The 17,746-nt window shown below is 44.9% G+C and overlaps 1 protein-coding gene across 3 annotated transcripts in view; it reads left to right on the forward strand.

The window, feature by feature from the left end:
- CRTC2 (CREB regulated transcription coactivator 2) overlaps window positions 1–17,402 on the forward strand; it is a 215,045-nt gene extending 197,643 nt beyond the window's left edge. For all 3 annotated transcript variants that reach the window (XM_086947542.1, XM_086947544.1, XM_086947543.1), the window contains 2 exons: window positions 2,984–3,197; window positions 15,265–17,402. In XM_086947542.1, coding sequence (XP_086803668.1) covers window positions 2,984–3,197; window positions 15,265–15,470 — 420 coding nt within the window. In that variant the 3' untranslated portion in view covers window positions 15,471–17,402. The remainder of the gene's footprint in view (window positions 1–2,983; window positions 3,198–15,264) is intronic.
- Window positions 17,403–17,746: the final 344 nt, after the last annotated feature.

Here is a 17,746-nt window from a genome sequence, read left to right on the forward strand (position 1 = left end):
TCATCCTTCCTTCTTTCGCCACTGCATACCACCAAGGAGCAGGAGAGACTACACCTGTTGGACCCCAGTCCTTTTTTTCTGCCTGCATACCGCCTGCTACATCATCAAGATGTGCGGTATGCAGGAGAGCAAAACATTAATTTTCTTAGAACGCGTTCCCGATCCCTCATTAACACTTAAAAGAGATGATATGACTGGGACCTATATGGAAAGCTATAGGTAAAGCTTCCTTTACTGGAGAAGAGGCTTCACTTTGCATTTATGGAGGCAGAGTTGCAGCAGCAGCCACATGGCACCACATCAAGATGCTGTAGAGCTTTGACATAAGCATCTCTGGACCGGTTTGACACCCGGAAGGCTTAAGGTCAGGAATTTGAGGCATGATTTTGTAACAAGAAGAAGCAACTTTTTCTTGTAAGATGAAAGACTTTATCGCTGAGGGACCAAGTGCAGCAAAATCAGTAATAATAATACTAATTCCTATTTGTAAAGCACAAATGTATCACCCTTAAGAGTTTCAAGACGCTGCTGGCCGCCGGGGAGATTAAGTGAGCTATTGCCCAGATTCACATGATGCTGAGCTGAGCTGACCCTGGCGCCGGGGATCGAACCATGAGCCCCGCACTCTGGAGTCAGCTGCTCTGGCCGCTGCACCACACCGGAGGGCATTTTAATAGAGCCCCTGAAGAAGTGGCAGTGTGCTCCTCCAGAAGCAGACTAGCTGTTTACTAATGGTATCTGAGGTTTTTTTTGTCCAGCTCCACTTGCTCCGCACCAGACAGATTGAACTGACATGTAAAATTACATATATGCTCCTATCCAAGGATATCCCAACAGGGCAAGGCAGAGCTTTGCAAATGTAGGACTCTGCTAGCTGCAACTGATAATTATTAGCTCTGCTGTCTGTAATAATCAAGATACCAGTCAGCAGAGCTAAGGATTGTTCAGCCAAGGGTGATAGTTGTCTCGTCTCCCTTTGGCAAGTGAGGGATAGCTGTGGTGACTATGTCAAATACCGAATAAATTCCCCCTGAATATTAATAGCAGGGCTGCCTACACTGAGGGAAAAAGTAGGCTGGGTAAAAGATGACTGATGGCAAGTGTACATGTGTCAAGTTGTACCTGTTTTTGGAGAAGTGACCGTCTGTCCCTTGATCCAGAGTTGGTCCGTTTTCAGGACTCCACATAGGAGAAGAGAAGGAATAGGCCTTTGTAGCTGCTTTCTTTTTCACGTTTCACTTTCATCTATTTGTAGGCTCTGGGAGGCCTTCCTGAGATCTCTAACAGTCGTTAATAGAGGGATTTGCAAGATGTGTGAGTTAGAGGACAGCCTGTTTATCATATCCCTAAACACTTGGTTTTTGAAGAGGAGGACCTCTACATCATCTGGCTACAAAAATTCAGGCCCTGGCATACTCTTATCAAAACACATCTAAAATACCACTTGAGAGTGAAGGGTAGCCTTGCATAAGATCTGTCACATCACAGGAAAGTTGGTAAATAAGTACGGCCTTCTTTCTTATGCTTGGTGACTTTCAGTTTTGCCTTGCGCTCACTGATGGTCTTCAGGTGCATTAGGGAGTATTTGTTGCAGCACTGCAAGTCAATACTGGACCCTTCACACTACAGGTGAGGTCTTGTAGCACCATAGCTAAAATGTGCTTACTGCAGTCATGGTATGGTTTTGAAGCCTGTGGTCTTTGGGGGAAACACTGCCCTAGCAGACTGTCTGAAAAAATGTCTTGAGGTCAGTAAGATACTGACAAAGGTTTTAGAGCGTTGCTCCAGTCCCAGTGTTGAAGAGTGTGGAAAGAAAGGAACGTGCTTCAGCGACCAGAGGTTGTAGTCTTTATAGTGCTCTGCCCCATCACTTCGGTAGGTAGTACTAAACCATTGTGGAGTTTGATGGCGCCACCTACCAGCGCACACGAGCAGTTGCTGAAAAACCTCCATATTTAATCAGGTGCCTGCGGGAATCCAGAAGCTGAGGAAGCTGCATTTATATAAATTGTTCACCAGCAAGAGCATTATCAAAAGGAAGTAATCTGTTCTTCTGGTAGAACTGGCCCTGCTTTGCATGCTTCTCTGCATCTCTTACAGCTGCTCAGTAGTCTGCTGCAGCCATCTTGTATGGCCATCTTAATTTTCAATCCCTGTCTTTTTATTTTTCCCACTCATCATCAAGTCTGACTTTTGGTCGCCTTTGCCTTGTGTACCTAGCACGAGCCTGATAGTATAAGCCAGCACAGGTAGATTTCTTTCCCTTATGTGTGTGCCATATATTCCACGATGGGGAAAGTTCTGCTAGGAAGGGCCAATGTTTGCAATTTGCTCTCACATTCGCTTTGCTGTTGATTGACACTGAGATCTTGGATTCCATTCTGCGTAGGCTTATTTGTACATCCCTTATACTGTACCAGAAGTTCAAACACAATTAACAATAACATAATAATGCCACTAATAACATGGTTTATCATTATCCAACTCAGGGACACTCATTTTGTCACTCTCCGCATGCTGATTCAAATTGCGGGGAGGAGAATCTGTGACCTGAAGGTATTATAGATCCCTTCTTAGACACGTCCAGGTTTATTTTAGCAGCCGTATGCCTCTGCATCAAGGGAAACCACAGGATGAGATGAAGGAAGGGATGGATGTGAGAAAGTGTGTTGCTTTGTTGTGACATTATGAAGTAAAAGCTGTTTGCTGTCAATACAACTTTTAACTTGGTCAATGAGGAAACAGTCGCAAAAGAGCGAAATAAAATGTTTGTTTAAGACGTGGGTGAGTGTGTCGACTTTTTGTTGACTGTTATTATTTACTTTGTTTAAATTTGTGTTCTCTGTCTGAACATTTCAGAGAGGTGCTAACAAGGAGGTCAAATAAATGTCTAAAAATGTCTAGACTTTCCTTGTTAGTTATTTAAGAGTGCTGTCTGTGTACAAGTCTGTGATCTTTTCTTTTGCTTACCCTTTCTTCATAGTTTGAGCAGTTCAACATGGTGGAAAACCCAGCTGTTTGTTTACAGCTTAACAACAGTGCCTTCTTTGGGAGCCCCGGAGGCCCAAACTACCATCAAAGTGGCAGCTTGAGTCAGAATGAGAGCAGCAGCAATTTTAATGATTCTCTGTCGCTCAGCAAACAGAATTTGAATAATTGTACAAGGCATGGCACTATCCCCAATATCATTCTAACAGGTGAGATCACTGTATATATCCTAAGTGGTATTCAATCTTAATACCAAAATATTATTCTGTTTGATCAGAGCAGTACAGCCATTCTAACTGGGATAGTGTCACACCTAAAATTGTTATTCCCGAGACACTACAGACATTCAAACTGACATCACCAATATCATAAGGAAAACATGGGCATTATAAAGATATCCATTTTGGGCTATTCCTGTTATTATTGTAACAGGTTATAGTTGTGCATATAGTATTCCTCCTATGATAGATTCACACAGTATTATTTTCAGAGGTAAGAGCTGCAGCAATATCTTAACCGGCCTGGGATCACCCATATTATCATTGTAACAGGTGACAAATATAACAAAAAAGAGTCCTTTTCCAATATTATTGTAAAGGTGCTAACCCCTGGAAATCCTGGTATACATAAAACAATCCAAATCTGATAGAGACATCTAACTGCAAATTCTTTACCTTTAAATTTCCTAGGCGTCAGATTGGATCCAAAACATTTTTGCATGAGCAGTACCCCTGCGCAACAGTAGGTGGCTTAGATCGGCTCTGCGCGGTGTCATTGGTGTCGTCCGCATTGGAAGGACACCTGCGTCACCTGATGTCATTTCATTTGCTCCTGCACCAGTTAGCGCTGATACTGGGAAAGAGCTACCCCTCTGTCGGTTTTTGACAGTATTCTTTTGACGTTTTGTTGATAACTCTATTGTGTAATCGTCCTCCTGGTTGTGTCGAGGATGTCTGCGAGAACAACAGGGTTAAAATTGTGTGGCGTCTGTCATCGCGCCATGTCAATAACAGACCAACACCTCGTGAGTCTGTGGTGTTTTAAGTGCAACTACGACTCTATCGTGCTCGGACTGCCGGTCCATGGCACTGAAGGCTTTAAGGGAGTTGTCCCTGAAACTGCTAGCGACTCGGCAGGCAACGCCGCATTGATCTTGGGAGATTGCAGAACCGCTCCAGGATCCCCAGGTCCTCTTCCTTCCACTCCAAGTCATCTGGACATTCAGGGAAGAGGCACAAGAAGTCAAAGCATGCTTTGACTTTTCTTCATCTTTTGGTTGACACGAAAAAGGAGCATCGGCATTAGAGGCACAGTTCTTCTAAGTCATTGCTAGGGCATACTCCGAGCCTCCCAGCTTTTCCAGGAGCTGTAGGTACCCCTGCTCAGGGGAAAACATTTTTACAAGGCCATGCGCTACATATTTGAGCGGACCGACCCCTCTGGCCCCAGCAAGATAAGAGGGACCCATCTGGTTCAGTACCGGCACCTTTGGCTTTCGCTCTGATGGGCCCCATGGATCTGGACCGGCAACGGTCATGCCACTGCACCAGCCCCATTTATATCCACAAATCCGACATCAAGCCGGAATGGAGTTGACCGGTGCCTGAGCCCTATTCGGAAAGGCTAGGCCTCAGCGAAGAATGGGAGGGGTCACTGGACCCTTTAGAATATCAGTTAGAAGATCAGGAAGGTATGGACTGGTGTGAGGAACTGGGTGATACCAGTGGTCTGGACACCTCTCCAGATACTGGTAAATGTTATCCCCCTACCGTGGCAAAGGAAGAGGGAGCAACTTATTCCAAGATGGAGAAGAGGGCAGCTGGGGACCCAAACTTTCTCACCCAACACCCAACAGCTGAGAGCTTGGTAATCCAAGTCTCTACATCCCATGGCATATTCCCTGCTGCACCCCCGGGATTCAAAGAGGCTGGATAGCTTGAAGAAGAGTTTTTTTTCCACCAGCCTTGCATTGCGGTTGGTGAACACTGCATGCTTATTGGGTTGTTACTCCCACACTCCATGGGACACCGTTGCGCAAGTGCTGCCACAGGTCCGGGAGGAGGCCGGGCTTTTTCTCTCCAAGCTGTCAAGGACAGTAGAGACGCAGCGAAGTTCACCATTAAGTGCGGTTTGCACATGACCGACTTGTTGGGCAGAGCAGTTTCATCAATGGTGGCACTTAGATGCAATCTCTGTCTGAGAACAGCTAGCTTTTCAGGGGATGTCCAGGCTGCCCTTATGGACATGCCCTGTGATGGCAGCCGTCTCTTCAGAGACAATTCAAACTCGACGCTGGAGAGTTTTAAGAACTCGTGGTTATGCATCCTGCTGGTGACACATGCCAGATGGCATATGTGGGTGCTGCAGTGGGACCTGAAGTTCCAGTGGGCGCAGCATCAGTGGAATCTCGCTGACATGGTCCAGATCTCGGAGGGAACTGCAAAAGACCTGCAGTGGTGGCTAACGAACTGTGATTGGGTCAGAGACAGACACCTCTCCCTTACCCAACCAGATCTGACAGTAGTGACAGATGTGTCACTCCTGGAATGGGGCGGCTATCTAGGGGAGGTGGGGATTAGAGGGCTCTGGGTCTCTGACGTTATCCTTACTCCACATACACACACCCATGCCGTAGCTCCAAGCTATCAGAGTGTCATTGAAAACCTTTCGACTCTCCATCAAGGGAAGGCTGGTGCAGGTTTTAACTGACAACACCAAATGCCATGTGATACTGAAACAAACAGGGTGGGTGAGTTATGGACTCTTTGTCAAGAGGCCCTGCATCTCTGGAAATGGCTGGAACAGTAGGGCATATCCCTGGTGGTTCAACACCTGGCTGGTTCCCTGAACACCAGAGTGTATGAACACAACCATCGATGCCTAGTAGATCACAAATGGATGTCTCCATCTAGAAGTGGCGCACAGTCTCTGTCAGCAGTGGGGAGAGCCTTGGTTAGATCTGTGCGCATCTGCAGAGAATGCCCAATGTCAATAGCTTTTTGCATTGGCGTTTCCAGGGCAGCTCTCGCTCGAAGATGCTTTTTGTCTGGAGTGGAGCTCAGACCTCCTGTACTCCTTTCTACCCATACCACTTCTGCCCAGAGTTCTCAACAAGACAGAAACGATCGGGACCAAGTTATCCTTGTGGCTCCAGACTGGGCATGGAGTGTCTGGTATCCCAAGATTTTCAGCATGAGCTTAAATCCTACGATATGACTGCCCCTTCGGGAGGATCTTCTGTTGCAGCAGCAGGTGAGTGTCCTCCACCCGAAACGGTCAACTCTCCGGCCTTGTTACGTGGAGATTGAGCAGTGACAGTTGACAGTTTTCAACCTTCTTTCTGAGGTCTGCCATGTTATTCTGGCAGCCAGACATCCCCCCACCAAAAAGGTATATGCCTCCTGGTGGAAGATATTTGTATTGTATTGTACAGAAACGTCTTATTGACCCTCTTTCTGTTTCCCTTTTTGATATCCTTCTTTTTATTTTTAACCTTGCCCAGCAGGGCTCCGCTCTGTGAAGTCTAAAGGGGTACCTTTCTGCTCTGTGTGCCTTTTTGCAGCTGCCTGACCAACCCTCTTTATTTAAGTCTCCTAATGTAAATAGGTTTCTTAAAGGTCTTGTCAATATGTTTCCACCTTCTCCATTAATTATGCCTCAGTGGGACCTTAATTTAGTTCTCACTTTTTTAATGTGGGTTCCTGTTGAGCCTCTCCATAATAGTCCCCTCTGGCTGCTCACCATCAATACAGCCTTTCTCATGGCAGTAACATCTGCCCGGAGGGTGAGTGAGTCCCAAGGCTTTATCATCCAAGCCTCTCCTCCTATCAGTTTTTCCAGACAAACTATTGCTTCAAACTAGGGCCTCTTTCTTGCTGAAAGTGGTAACAACATGCCATGTGGGCTAATCCATCGCTTTGTCCCCTTTCTACACTCCTCCACATCTCTCAAATGAAGAGGAGTGAGTCCAGGACCCAAAAAGAGCGTTGTCGTTCTACCGTGACTGCACGCGAGAGTTCCGGGTGGATGACCAACTCTTAGTGGGGCATTTTGGAGCGGAGAGGGGTCGCCTGTCTCTCAGAGGATAAAATTTAAGAGCCTTTGTATTGCTCATAAAGCACTACACATACAGGGGTAAAAGTTCTTGGAGGACCTGTTTAGATGGTTCTCACCAAATAGAATGCTGCGTTCAGCTAATGCCTTCCTTATGCAGCCAACTGGCTATAAAAAGATGAACTAGGGCGGGAGGAGTCTCACCTTTAACACCTTCAAAGAATGGAACTTGCTCCCGTTACATCTTAGGAAATTTACTCCTTATTTAGAATTTAGGAAACAGCTGAAGACTTGGCTATTTTAATCAGTAGTTTCTGAGCACAGCTATTTGAGTCCGCTAGCGCCAAGACACCTGCGGGTATTCGTACGCTGTATAAATTCCATTAACATTCATTTGTGTGAACCCGTGATTTGTCTGAACCCAACGTGCTCCACGAGGCTGCTCCCCCAAACATCTTATTTACCCCCATGTATTTCTGCTTCACTGGATCTGTGAATTCTTGCCAATTCAGCATTTCACAAAATTCCCGTTTCGGATATCTGTATATACTCTGTCCGGATCTGCGGATCCAACTACACAAACCCACTAGTTTACAGACCCAAACACAGCCCCTACCCAGTTTAGTTTTCCACAGCGAAGGATGTGTAAGCAGTTGTGTGCCCCTCACATTGCATATGAAAGTTGCAATAAAATGTATGTTCAAGGCATGTGAGCTGCTGAATTCATATCTGTGCGTAGATCGCCGCCTAGTGTTGGGTCCGGATGATTGCAATTGTTGTCCTGGAAGAGTCTTCGAAGTATCACGAGATAGGTGGCTCCTCCCCTGGCCTACAGTGCGCATGGGCATCCTCTCCATCCTTAGATTGTTTTTTTCCGCCATTGGGTTCGGATGTACTTTCCTTTACTCGAAGTTCGGAATCGACAAAAACTTTTCTAAAAGGCCTTCAGACTCGTCGGTATTGTTTCGATCGGTGCCGACAGCCTTATTTTCAGTTTATTCACCTCAGGACGTCTAATCGGGCCGCAGGCCTTCTCGACACCAAGAAGACCGGTCGTCGATGGAACGAAGCCCGTTCAAAAGATTCCCTCTTTGTAATTCTAAATACCCACATATAGATAAACACCCTGTATGTAACAAGTGTTTATCTCCTGAACATATTGAGACCAACTGCCTAGCCTGTGCCCAATTTCGATCAAAAAAGACACTTCGGGTTCGACGGGCCGCAAGGCAAATCATGCAGAAACCAGCGCCGGAGCCGGAAAATATCTTCGACGATGAACAAGATCTCATTGAGGCCATAGATTCAGATCAACAGTCGGATCAAGATTCAGAGCATGACTCCAACTACTATGTCGACGAGGATGAAGACATCGTCGAGGTAGGAGACGACGAACAAGGGATCGGGGCCGTCGAAGACGACTCCAGGATGAAACGGGGCCAACTACATCAGGGCCAACCGTGAGTACAACACCCCAAACATACACTTCTCTGGTTCCACAGACTCAGGTCGAGGCATCGCCGGAAGGCCTTAGCCAAGATCTCGAAACACATTCTATAGCCCCGCGATACAGCTCGGCTAAGAATATTAGAAAAGAGCCATCGGATCAACGTAACCCGAAGTTGTTGATATCGAAACCAAAAGTTATGGAACCAAAAACGAAACCGAAACTGATCGACAACACAGTCTTCGGACCAAACTACGTCGATCCATCGGAGTCAAACACAAGGGTCTTCGAGCCGAGGCTGGCGCACCTACATCCACTCCGAAACAGAAGGCCGTTGAACCGAAGAGATCGGCGCCGACAGTCGACAACACATGAAAAGGGACTCGATCCGAAAAAGGTTGTTGAACCGAAACAAAGAGTCGACAAACCAATGGCTGTGCAACAAAAACATATTGAGCCGAAGAAAATCGACCCGAAGAAAAACATCGAGCCGAGACAGCAAATCATCGGTCCAAAAACACTGGTTCCAAAGATGCTACAAAGTCATAAGGGGAGTATCGACTCAACAATAAATGTCGAAACAATAAAAACCTCGGCTCCAAAGAAACAGGAACAACCTAAAAAGACTGTCGAAACACAGAAGACTCTCAGACCGATCACATTTGGTCTACCAATTTCCTCTAAAACAAACCAGTCGACCCAAAAACCGGTATCGACACAAAACAAACTAAAACAAAGACCTTGGCAAAACAACCAAGAACTACTGAGCAGGAGATCTTCTATCCAGACCCCTCATCAGAAGAACAATCAAAACTTTACATTGACCCTAATTCTGGCAAAGTCACTCTCTATAAGAGAAAAATCAGACCAGAAACTGAAAAAGAGACTTATGTCATCCCACTCAAAAAGAAAAGGGACTGTGCTACTTCACCTATTCTTTTTGAACCTATAAAACAAACTATACCTAACACGTACTCATATACACCCACACACTCAGTTGAAGAGGTGGATTATGAGGATAATGAGGAATACAACTACACAGTAGACCCTGACGAAGACAGTCAAACTCAACCATGGGCAGACCCAGTACATCCTGGTGATTGTCAGCCCATTCCAGATGCACCTGCATACCCTGCTAAGGCTTCTACTACAGAGGATACAGCTGCTTTTAATGAACTTCTAGATAGGGCAGCCCTCCATCACAATGTAGAGATGCATGCAAACCCCATTGAGGAGGATTTCCTCTTTGACACTTTTTCAACATCAGAAAGATCTGTCAAAACACTACCTATGTTAAAAGGGGTACTTAAACATGCAGGTGACATATTTAAAGAAACAACTAGGGCACGAGTCATTAACCCCAGAATAGAGAGGAAGTACAGGCCAGCTCCAGTAGACCCCACATATATTAAGGGACAACTGCCTTTGGATTCCTTAGTGGTATCCAATGCACGTAAACGTGCAAACTCGCAAACCACTGGAGAAGCTCCACCTTCTGACAAAGAATCCAAGATCTTGGGGGCCTCAGGGAAAAGGGTAGCAGCTCAAGCTGCCAATATATGGCGAATATCTAATACACAAGCCCTGTTAGCTAGGTACGACAGGGCACATTATGACACCCTAGAGACACTTCTCCAATATTTACCTGAACCTTACAAGGAACAGGCTGAAGACCTAGTACAGGAGGGAAAGCTAATAACTAACGCCTCCATTAAATGTGCCCTAGACGTGGCAGATACAGCGGCCAGATCAATTAACACCAGTGTTATGCTCAGGAGGCATGCATGGCTTCGCATCTCAGGTTTCAAACACGAAGTCCAGTCTACTTTATTAAACCAGCCAGTAAATCCTGACTATTTGTTTGGTCCAGCTGTAGATACAATCCTAGACAAAATGAAAAAGGACACAGACAGCTAAGTCTATGGAAGCCTTACAATCCCAACAGCATAGAAGCTCCTTTCGTCGCTCCAATTACAAAGCGGCTGCAAGAGGTAGCTCATCACAGCAGACCTCACTCTACAAAACAAATACGCAAACCACCTACAATAAGAACAATAGAGGTGGATACCGAGGCAATAACAACAAAGGCAGAGGATGAGGGAATAACACCACCAGATCCTCTACCAACACAAAACAGTGACTTCTTAGCGCTACCCCCAGACCATACAACACCAGTCGGGGGGCGATTACAGCAGTTCCTACCAGTCTGGCAAACCATCACTACAGATAAGTGGGTAAGGCGAATCATCCAGGATGGCTATTGCCTAGAGCTAACGTTCACACCACCCAACATACCACCAAGACACCGTCCTATGTCTGCAGAACACCTAAACTTATTGCAGCAAGAAGTCATCAGCATGCTGCAAAAAGGGGCCATAGAACTAGTACCATTAGAACATCAGGGTACAGGGGTATACTCACTATACTTCCTCATCCCCAAAAAGGACGGGTCTTTCAGACCAATATTGGACCTCAGGCCCCTAAATCAATACATTCTATCAGAGCATTTCCATATGCTGACTCTACAACAAGTCTTACCACTGCTGCGAGAAGGAGACTTCCTCGCAACTTTGGACCTCAAAGACGCATACTTCCATATACCAATACATCCGGCTCACAGGAAATATCTCAGGTTCACAATACAAAATCAACATTACCAATTCAAAGTCCTTCCATTTGGTGTAACAACAGCCCCAAGGGTGTTCATAAAATGCCTAGCGACAGTAGCTGCACATTTGAGAAGACAACATATTCACGTCTATCCGTACCTGGACGACTGGCTAATACAAGCAAAGTCGGCCCAGCAATGTGCCAGCCACATGTCCCGCACCATTCACCTCCTGCACAGTCTAGGCTTCACGTTGAACTACCAAAAATCTCATCTTCAGCCGTCCCATGTACAACAGTACCTGGGAGCAACAATAGATACTCGAGCAGCAAAAGCATACCCAAACACTGCAAGAATCAACAGTATGCAACTGCTTTTCCAAAAGTTCAAGCCCCAACACTCGCTCTCTGCCCGAGTGTTTATGCCACTCATAGGCATGATGGCTTTGTGCATATTCATAGTCCCTCATGCAAGACTACACATGCGTCCGCTACAAGAGTGCTTAGCACGGCAGTGGAACCAGGCTCAAGGACAATTAAAAGACATAGTGTTGGTGACCAGTCGTGCATACAACTCTCTGCATTGTTGGAATCCACAAAACCTTTGCAAGGGACGACTGTTCCAAGAGCCTGTACCACAAATAGTATTGACGACGGACGCATCCCTGATAGGATGGGGAGCCCATGTCCTTCAGTACAAAGTGCAGGGCCTATGGACAACACAACAAAAGAAAATGCACATCAACTTGCTAGAGCTAATGGCAATTTTTCTGGCAATAAAAGCGTTCAGTCTTATTGCGTTATGCAACAAGACTGTGTTGATCCGGACGAACAACATGACTGCAATGTACTACATACAGAAATAGGGAGGAACACACTCTCCACAGCTGTCACATCTAGCCCAAAGCATGTTGAAGTGGGCCATTCAGAGAAACATTTTTCTCATGGCAGAACACCTCCCAGGCAAGGACAACCAAATAGCGGATCTGCTCAGCAGACACAGCCAACAGATGCACGAGTTGGAGATTCATCCCACAGTGCTACAACCATACTTCCAACAGTGGGGGCAACCAGAGATAGACCTGTTCGCCACAAGGGAAAACGCAAAATGCCAGTACTTTGCCGCCAGGTTTCCACATCCGCAGTCACAGGGCAATGCAATATGGATGAACTGGTCAGGCAAATTTGCGTACGCTTTTCCCCCGCCACCGTTAATACCGCTAGTGGCACGAAAACTACACCAGCATTCACTGACACTAATCCTGGTTGCTCCAACATGGGCGAGGCAACCATGGTACACAACTTTTCTAGAACTTTCCGTGGTCCCTCATCAAAGACTGCGGCTAACACCCACTCTTCTCACTCAAAGCCATGGAGACATTCAGCACCCAGATCCGCAACAACTGAACCTTGCGATTTGGCTCCTGAAGTCTTAGCGTTTGGGTACCTAAACTTACCTCCTGACTGTATGAACATTATCAAGGAGGAAAGAAAACCTACTACCAGAGCATGCTACGCTGCAAAGTGGAAGCGTTTTGTCATTTACTGACATAAACCCACTATATGCTTCAACGCAAAATATCATTTGCTATCTCTTGCACCTACATCGTTGCAATCTAGCTTATTCATCTATAAGAATACACTTAGCTGCCATTGCAGCTTATTTTCAAAACAGGCAGCATCTTTCACTCTTTAGAGTGCCTGCAATTAAGGCATTCATGGAGGGACTCAAGCGAATTATCCCCCCAAAACACCCACCTTCACCTGTCTGGAACCTAAACATCGTTTTAACCAGACTAATGGGACCACCATTTGAACCGTTGCATTCATGTGAATTACAATTTCTAACAGGAAAGGTGGCTTTTCTTGTAGCAATTACTTCGCTTAGAAGAGTTAGCGAGCAGCAAGCTTTAACTATTCAAGAGCCATTCATCCAAATATATGCAAATAGGGTAGTGCTTAGAACAAACCCTAAATTTATGCCAAAAGTGGTATCCCATTTTCATATCAATCAGACAATAGAACTGCCAGTGTTTTTTTCAAATCCACAGTCAGTACCTGAAAGGGCGCTACACAGACTAGATGTCAAGAGAGCTCTTCTATACTACATTGATAGAACTAATGATTTTAGGAAAACTAAACAGTTGTTTGTTGCTTTTTCACCACAACACAAAGGCAACCCCATTTCAAAATCTGGGTTAGCCAGATGGATAGTTAAGTGTATTCAAATATGTTATCTAAAGGCAAAACGCACTTTAACAATTCCCCCAATAGCGCATTCTACACGCAAACTAGGGGCATCCATGGCTTTCCTAGGAAACATTCCTCTAGAGGAAATATGTAGAGCAGCCACATGGTCTACCATACATACTTTCACAAAACACTATTGTGTAGATGTACATTCCAAACAGCAAGCTTCTGTAGGACAGGCTGTTCTAAAAACTCTGTTTCAGACTGCTGCAGCTGGCACAGGTAGCCACCGCTAAGGGAGAGACTGCTATACATTCTATGCACAGATATGAATTCAGCAGCCCACATGCCTCAAACGGAATATGCTACTTACCAGTATGCATCTGTTCTTGGCATGTAGGGCTGCTGACATTCATATCGCCCACCCTCCTCCCTGGTGCCTGTCGCAGCTGTAGCTTTCATTCTTTCTTTCTTGCATGGACATCTCTTACTGTTCCATACTCCATCTCTGCCAAAATGGCGAAAAACAATCTAAGGATGGAGAGGATGCCCATGCGCACTATAGTCCAGGGGAGGAGCCACCTATCTCGTGATACTTCGAAGACTCTTCCAGGACAACAATGTGCAATCATCCGGACCCAACACTAGGCGGCGATCTATGCACAGATATGAATGTCAGCCGCCCTGCATGCCAAGAACAGATGCATACTGGTAAGTAGCATATTCCTAATCATAGCCAGGCAAATCAGAGTAGATGCATCCATGGATATGGATATGGCCAGTGGTAGTACAATTCGCCCGTTGTCAATTTGAATTTCCTTTTCAATTTTCACCCTCTATACCCCCGTAATTCTGATTGTGGATAACCCTTTACCATTCAATGAGCCACCTTTTTGTACAATAACCATCTTGGAAAAACTAATTTACTTCAAATTACAAATTGCCTGCTCTGAGTAAATACCAATTTTGATGCAAATCCTTTCAGCATTTTTGTAGGCTAGAGGTAAACTGAATAGCGTGTTTGAGATGAGAAAGACTCTTGTTAGATTACTCCAATACTTATGTATTAGTTGTTGCTTGACGTTAATTTGCACAAATTCCTATTTGCATGCTGGGCGCGTCATGTATCTGTCAAATATGCTTCAGAGTCATAAAACAGTGCTAAAATTACTGACAAATCAAAACATCAATTTCCTAAAGATGTCTATTTTTAATCATAGATGCACAGTTGTCATCATTGATTCTTTGGTATGACTAAACAGTAGCTTTTACCCTTACATAGGAGAGTATTTGTTTTTTATTGGATATAGTGACACGTTTTCGGGGAGCTCTGATTTGGTCTTAATCATCTTGTGTTTATTAATTAAATAAAGATAGCCATGATGTAGAATTGAAGTTACAGAAGAGTAACATGTCTTTCTCCTGTCAGTAATTTTTTAATTCAACTAAAAACTATTTAAAAAAATAGCATATAGTTTGTTCTGCTCTCCCATTTTTGCTCATTTCCCATGTCCTTCCATTTGTCTCACACAGTATGTGTGTTTTGGTATTTTTGGGCCACCACCCTGCGGAGGGAATTACAGTAATTCTGTGTATGAAGTGCACAACAACATGTACCATTGCCTAGCCTTCAATTGAGTCTTGGGAGGGCCTCAGTATGGCACATGCATCTGTTCATATGATAAGCCATAACATTTCAGTGTTGGGTAATTAAGTATATCATGTCAACTTTTGTTCAGAATGCACCTCAGTATTCCATTCTACAGAGCTAATTTAAAATGGCATATTCTCTCTCTCTCTGTAGATAGACATCAAGATGCCAGTGTATTGTGAGATTTGTACCAACACCTTTACTCTTGTGATGAATGATCTGAAATGTCTATACTGTGGGTGTCTCTCAATAAACCAATCTTGCCATCAGTTAAATATTTCCCCTTACATTCCTTATAACAATTGTCTTTTCTTTCTCCTGCCCTCAGGTGATTCCCCGCCAGGCTTTTCAAAAGAAATCACATCGGCCCTGTCTGGAGTTCCAGGCTTTGAGGTAGACGCCTCCTTGGGCCTGGATGAGGAACTAAGGATCGAACCACTCACTTTGGATGGATTGAATATGCTCAGTGACCCATATGCCCTTTTAACGGACCCGTCCGTGGAGGACTCATTCCGGACAGATCGTATGCAGTAAGGACAACACATCCTCTTTACTGTTTTTGATACCTGAATATTCCAGGGAGATAACCAGTCGACACCTGAAGGGCTTTGAGCATTTGGTGCAAATTTGAAAAACCCTCCTTTGGATGCAAGAACCTCTGCTAGAGGCCACCTTGAGCAGAGCGAAAAAGTTGCAGCCCGTGCACTCCTCAGCGGTGTAGACCGGTCCTGGCGAAGCCTTCACTTCAGCAGACAAAGATACTGCCAGAATTCTCCCTGTAAGAAAGACTCACCACTGTTCTTGGAGTAGGAGCAAAGATGCTGCCAAGTGTGTGTTATTTATGAGACAAACTGCCTCTGTTTTCTCTGCGTTTGGGATGGAATTATTTCAGATTTTTGCTGAGTGGTAACAGAAAGAGTTGTACTTTTCCAGATCATTTATGGATATCACAAGCAAAAGACTTTGCCAGAGTTCATCCTGAAGGAGTGAGAAGCACAGACGTACTGCTGTGCCCACGGGGCATTGGAGAAGATATGGTCAGAGTGCTCTTTGTAGTTGTGATGGGAAGTCATTTTGAGTTACCGTTCGAAACTGTGTAAAAGAGGATCAAAGCTCACCTTGAGAATGGTTGGAGGGTCTGATTGATCTGGCCATTAAGTGAGAGTGGAGGCGACCCTTCGAAAGCCAGTAGAGAAAAGATGATCCTCTTGCAGCTCCCACAAGAGGCAGAAGAAGCAAGACTTTTCTCGGAATTCTCAATGTAAACTGGTATGGACTGACCAGAGGTCTTCCTGCGAGCTGAGTGACCATGACGGTGGCTTGACATTAGACCGCACAAAAGGAGGTTCCTTTGAGAGCTTGTCTTTAGAACAAAGAGTGACGTTTCCGACATGAGCCGAATCATTGCCAGAGTGCTTTTAGAAGAACAGTTATTGAGAGACTGGCAGCTCTCCATGGGAGAGAAATACTGGCTGCCCTCCCTGGGCTTTTCCAAGAATGCACTGAGTAAAAGGCTGTCTGTACTCTCCCTGGCAGCAAAGCGGAGACACTGAGGAATGCCTCTGGGAGGAGGGAGATTTCTGTAGATCATGGTCGGGTATATTCTTCCCATTGTGTTCTTTGCATACATTTTTACATTTTGCATAGCAGAGTCTATATGGAGCAGTAAAAAAAGACATCAAAAGAATAAGCCTAACTTGTCACTTTACAAATGGGGCACGGCGCCAGTGTAAATAAACACCAACAACCAACCAGTAGTTCAGTAGCATTAGGGCAAATTTGGGCATAAGGCTTCTCCCTTTTCTGCCAGGGGGCATGTCCACTTGCACTGTTGCTTTTGTTCTTTTAGATTTTCTAGTTCAAATAGTTGTATGTGACTGATTTGATGTTCCTGCAGTCTTAATCATTCTTCGCTCGCACTGCCATAAGTGTGTGTATTTATCACCACCGCTTCGGTGTACAATATGCATCAAGGTATCAGTTGGAGCCTTACCACTGCTTATGAACCATTCTCATCTCGGCCGTTTTCTAGGCACATACCTACCCTATAAACCGCATTGGTAGTGCCATCACAGTATTCTCTGTTTGTTCAGTAGACTATTTTTATTCAGCCTTCTTTGTGCCTAGCATCACGGATATCCTGGCCAATAAAGATTCTGATAAGAAGAGGATATAATCTAAAGCCACTCCATTTATCATTTCAAAACCCATGACCATGTCATACCTCAGTGCAGAGAACTTGTAGATTGGGCACAACAGAGAGGGTGTTGGTTAATTGTTTAGTTTTCCTCCTTTCCTACCTCATGGCTTCTCCAGTGTGGGATCTTTGTTGGTTTCCTTTTTTAAGACCGTCCTTTGTTGTCATTCTGTTGATATCTCAAAACCTTGTGAAATGTTTTTAGCTTTTTAATGTTGCTAGTTATCATCTTTTTGTTTAGTCATCAAAATATAAACATGTCCACCTTTTGTGTTTCTTTTTTGCTACTGCCACGTGAAAAGTAATGAGTACACTGTGAACTGAATTGTTTCAAAGCATGGTTTACTGCCATCCTGAGACAGGATAGAAGAGATATGAGGGTGATATTGACAAAGGAATCAGCCCTGACTAAAAGAACCTGGGTGACAGTGGTCCCCACAACTAAGTCCTACTTCAGTTATGCTCTCTCCCTCTCCTACACTCCAAACATTACAATTGTGTGGGGCCTCGTTAAAGTGACAGTCTAACGAGAGGTGTGCTCTTTGGCCAGCCATATGTGCTCAGTCTTGTTTTTCCAATGGCCTATGTAGTTATTGAAGGAGAAATAATGTAG

This window comes from Lissotriton vulgaris, chromosome 12 (assembly GCF_964263255.1).
Source record: "Lissotriton vulgaris chromosome 12, aLisVul1.2, whole genome shotgun sequence".
In the NCBI taxonomy this organism is placed as follows: Eukaryota; Metazoa; Chordata; class Amphibia; order Caudata; family Salamandridae; genus Lissotriton; species Lissotriton vulgaris.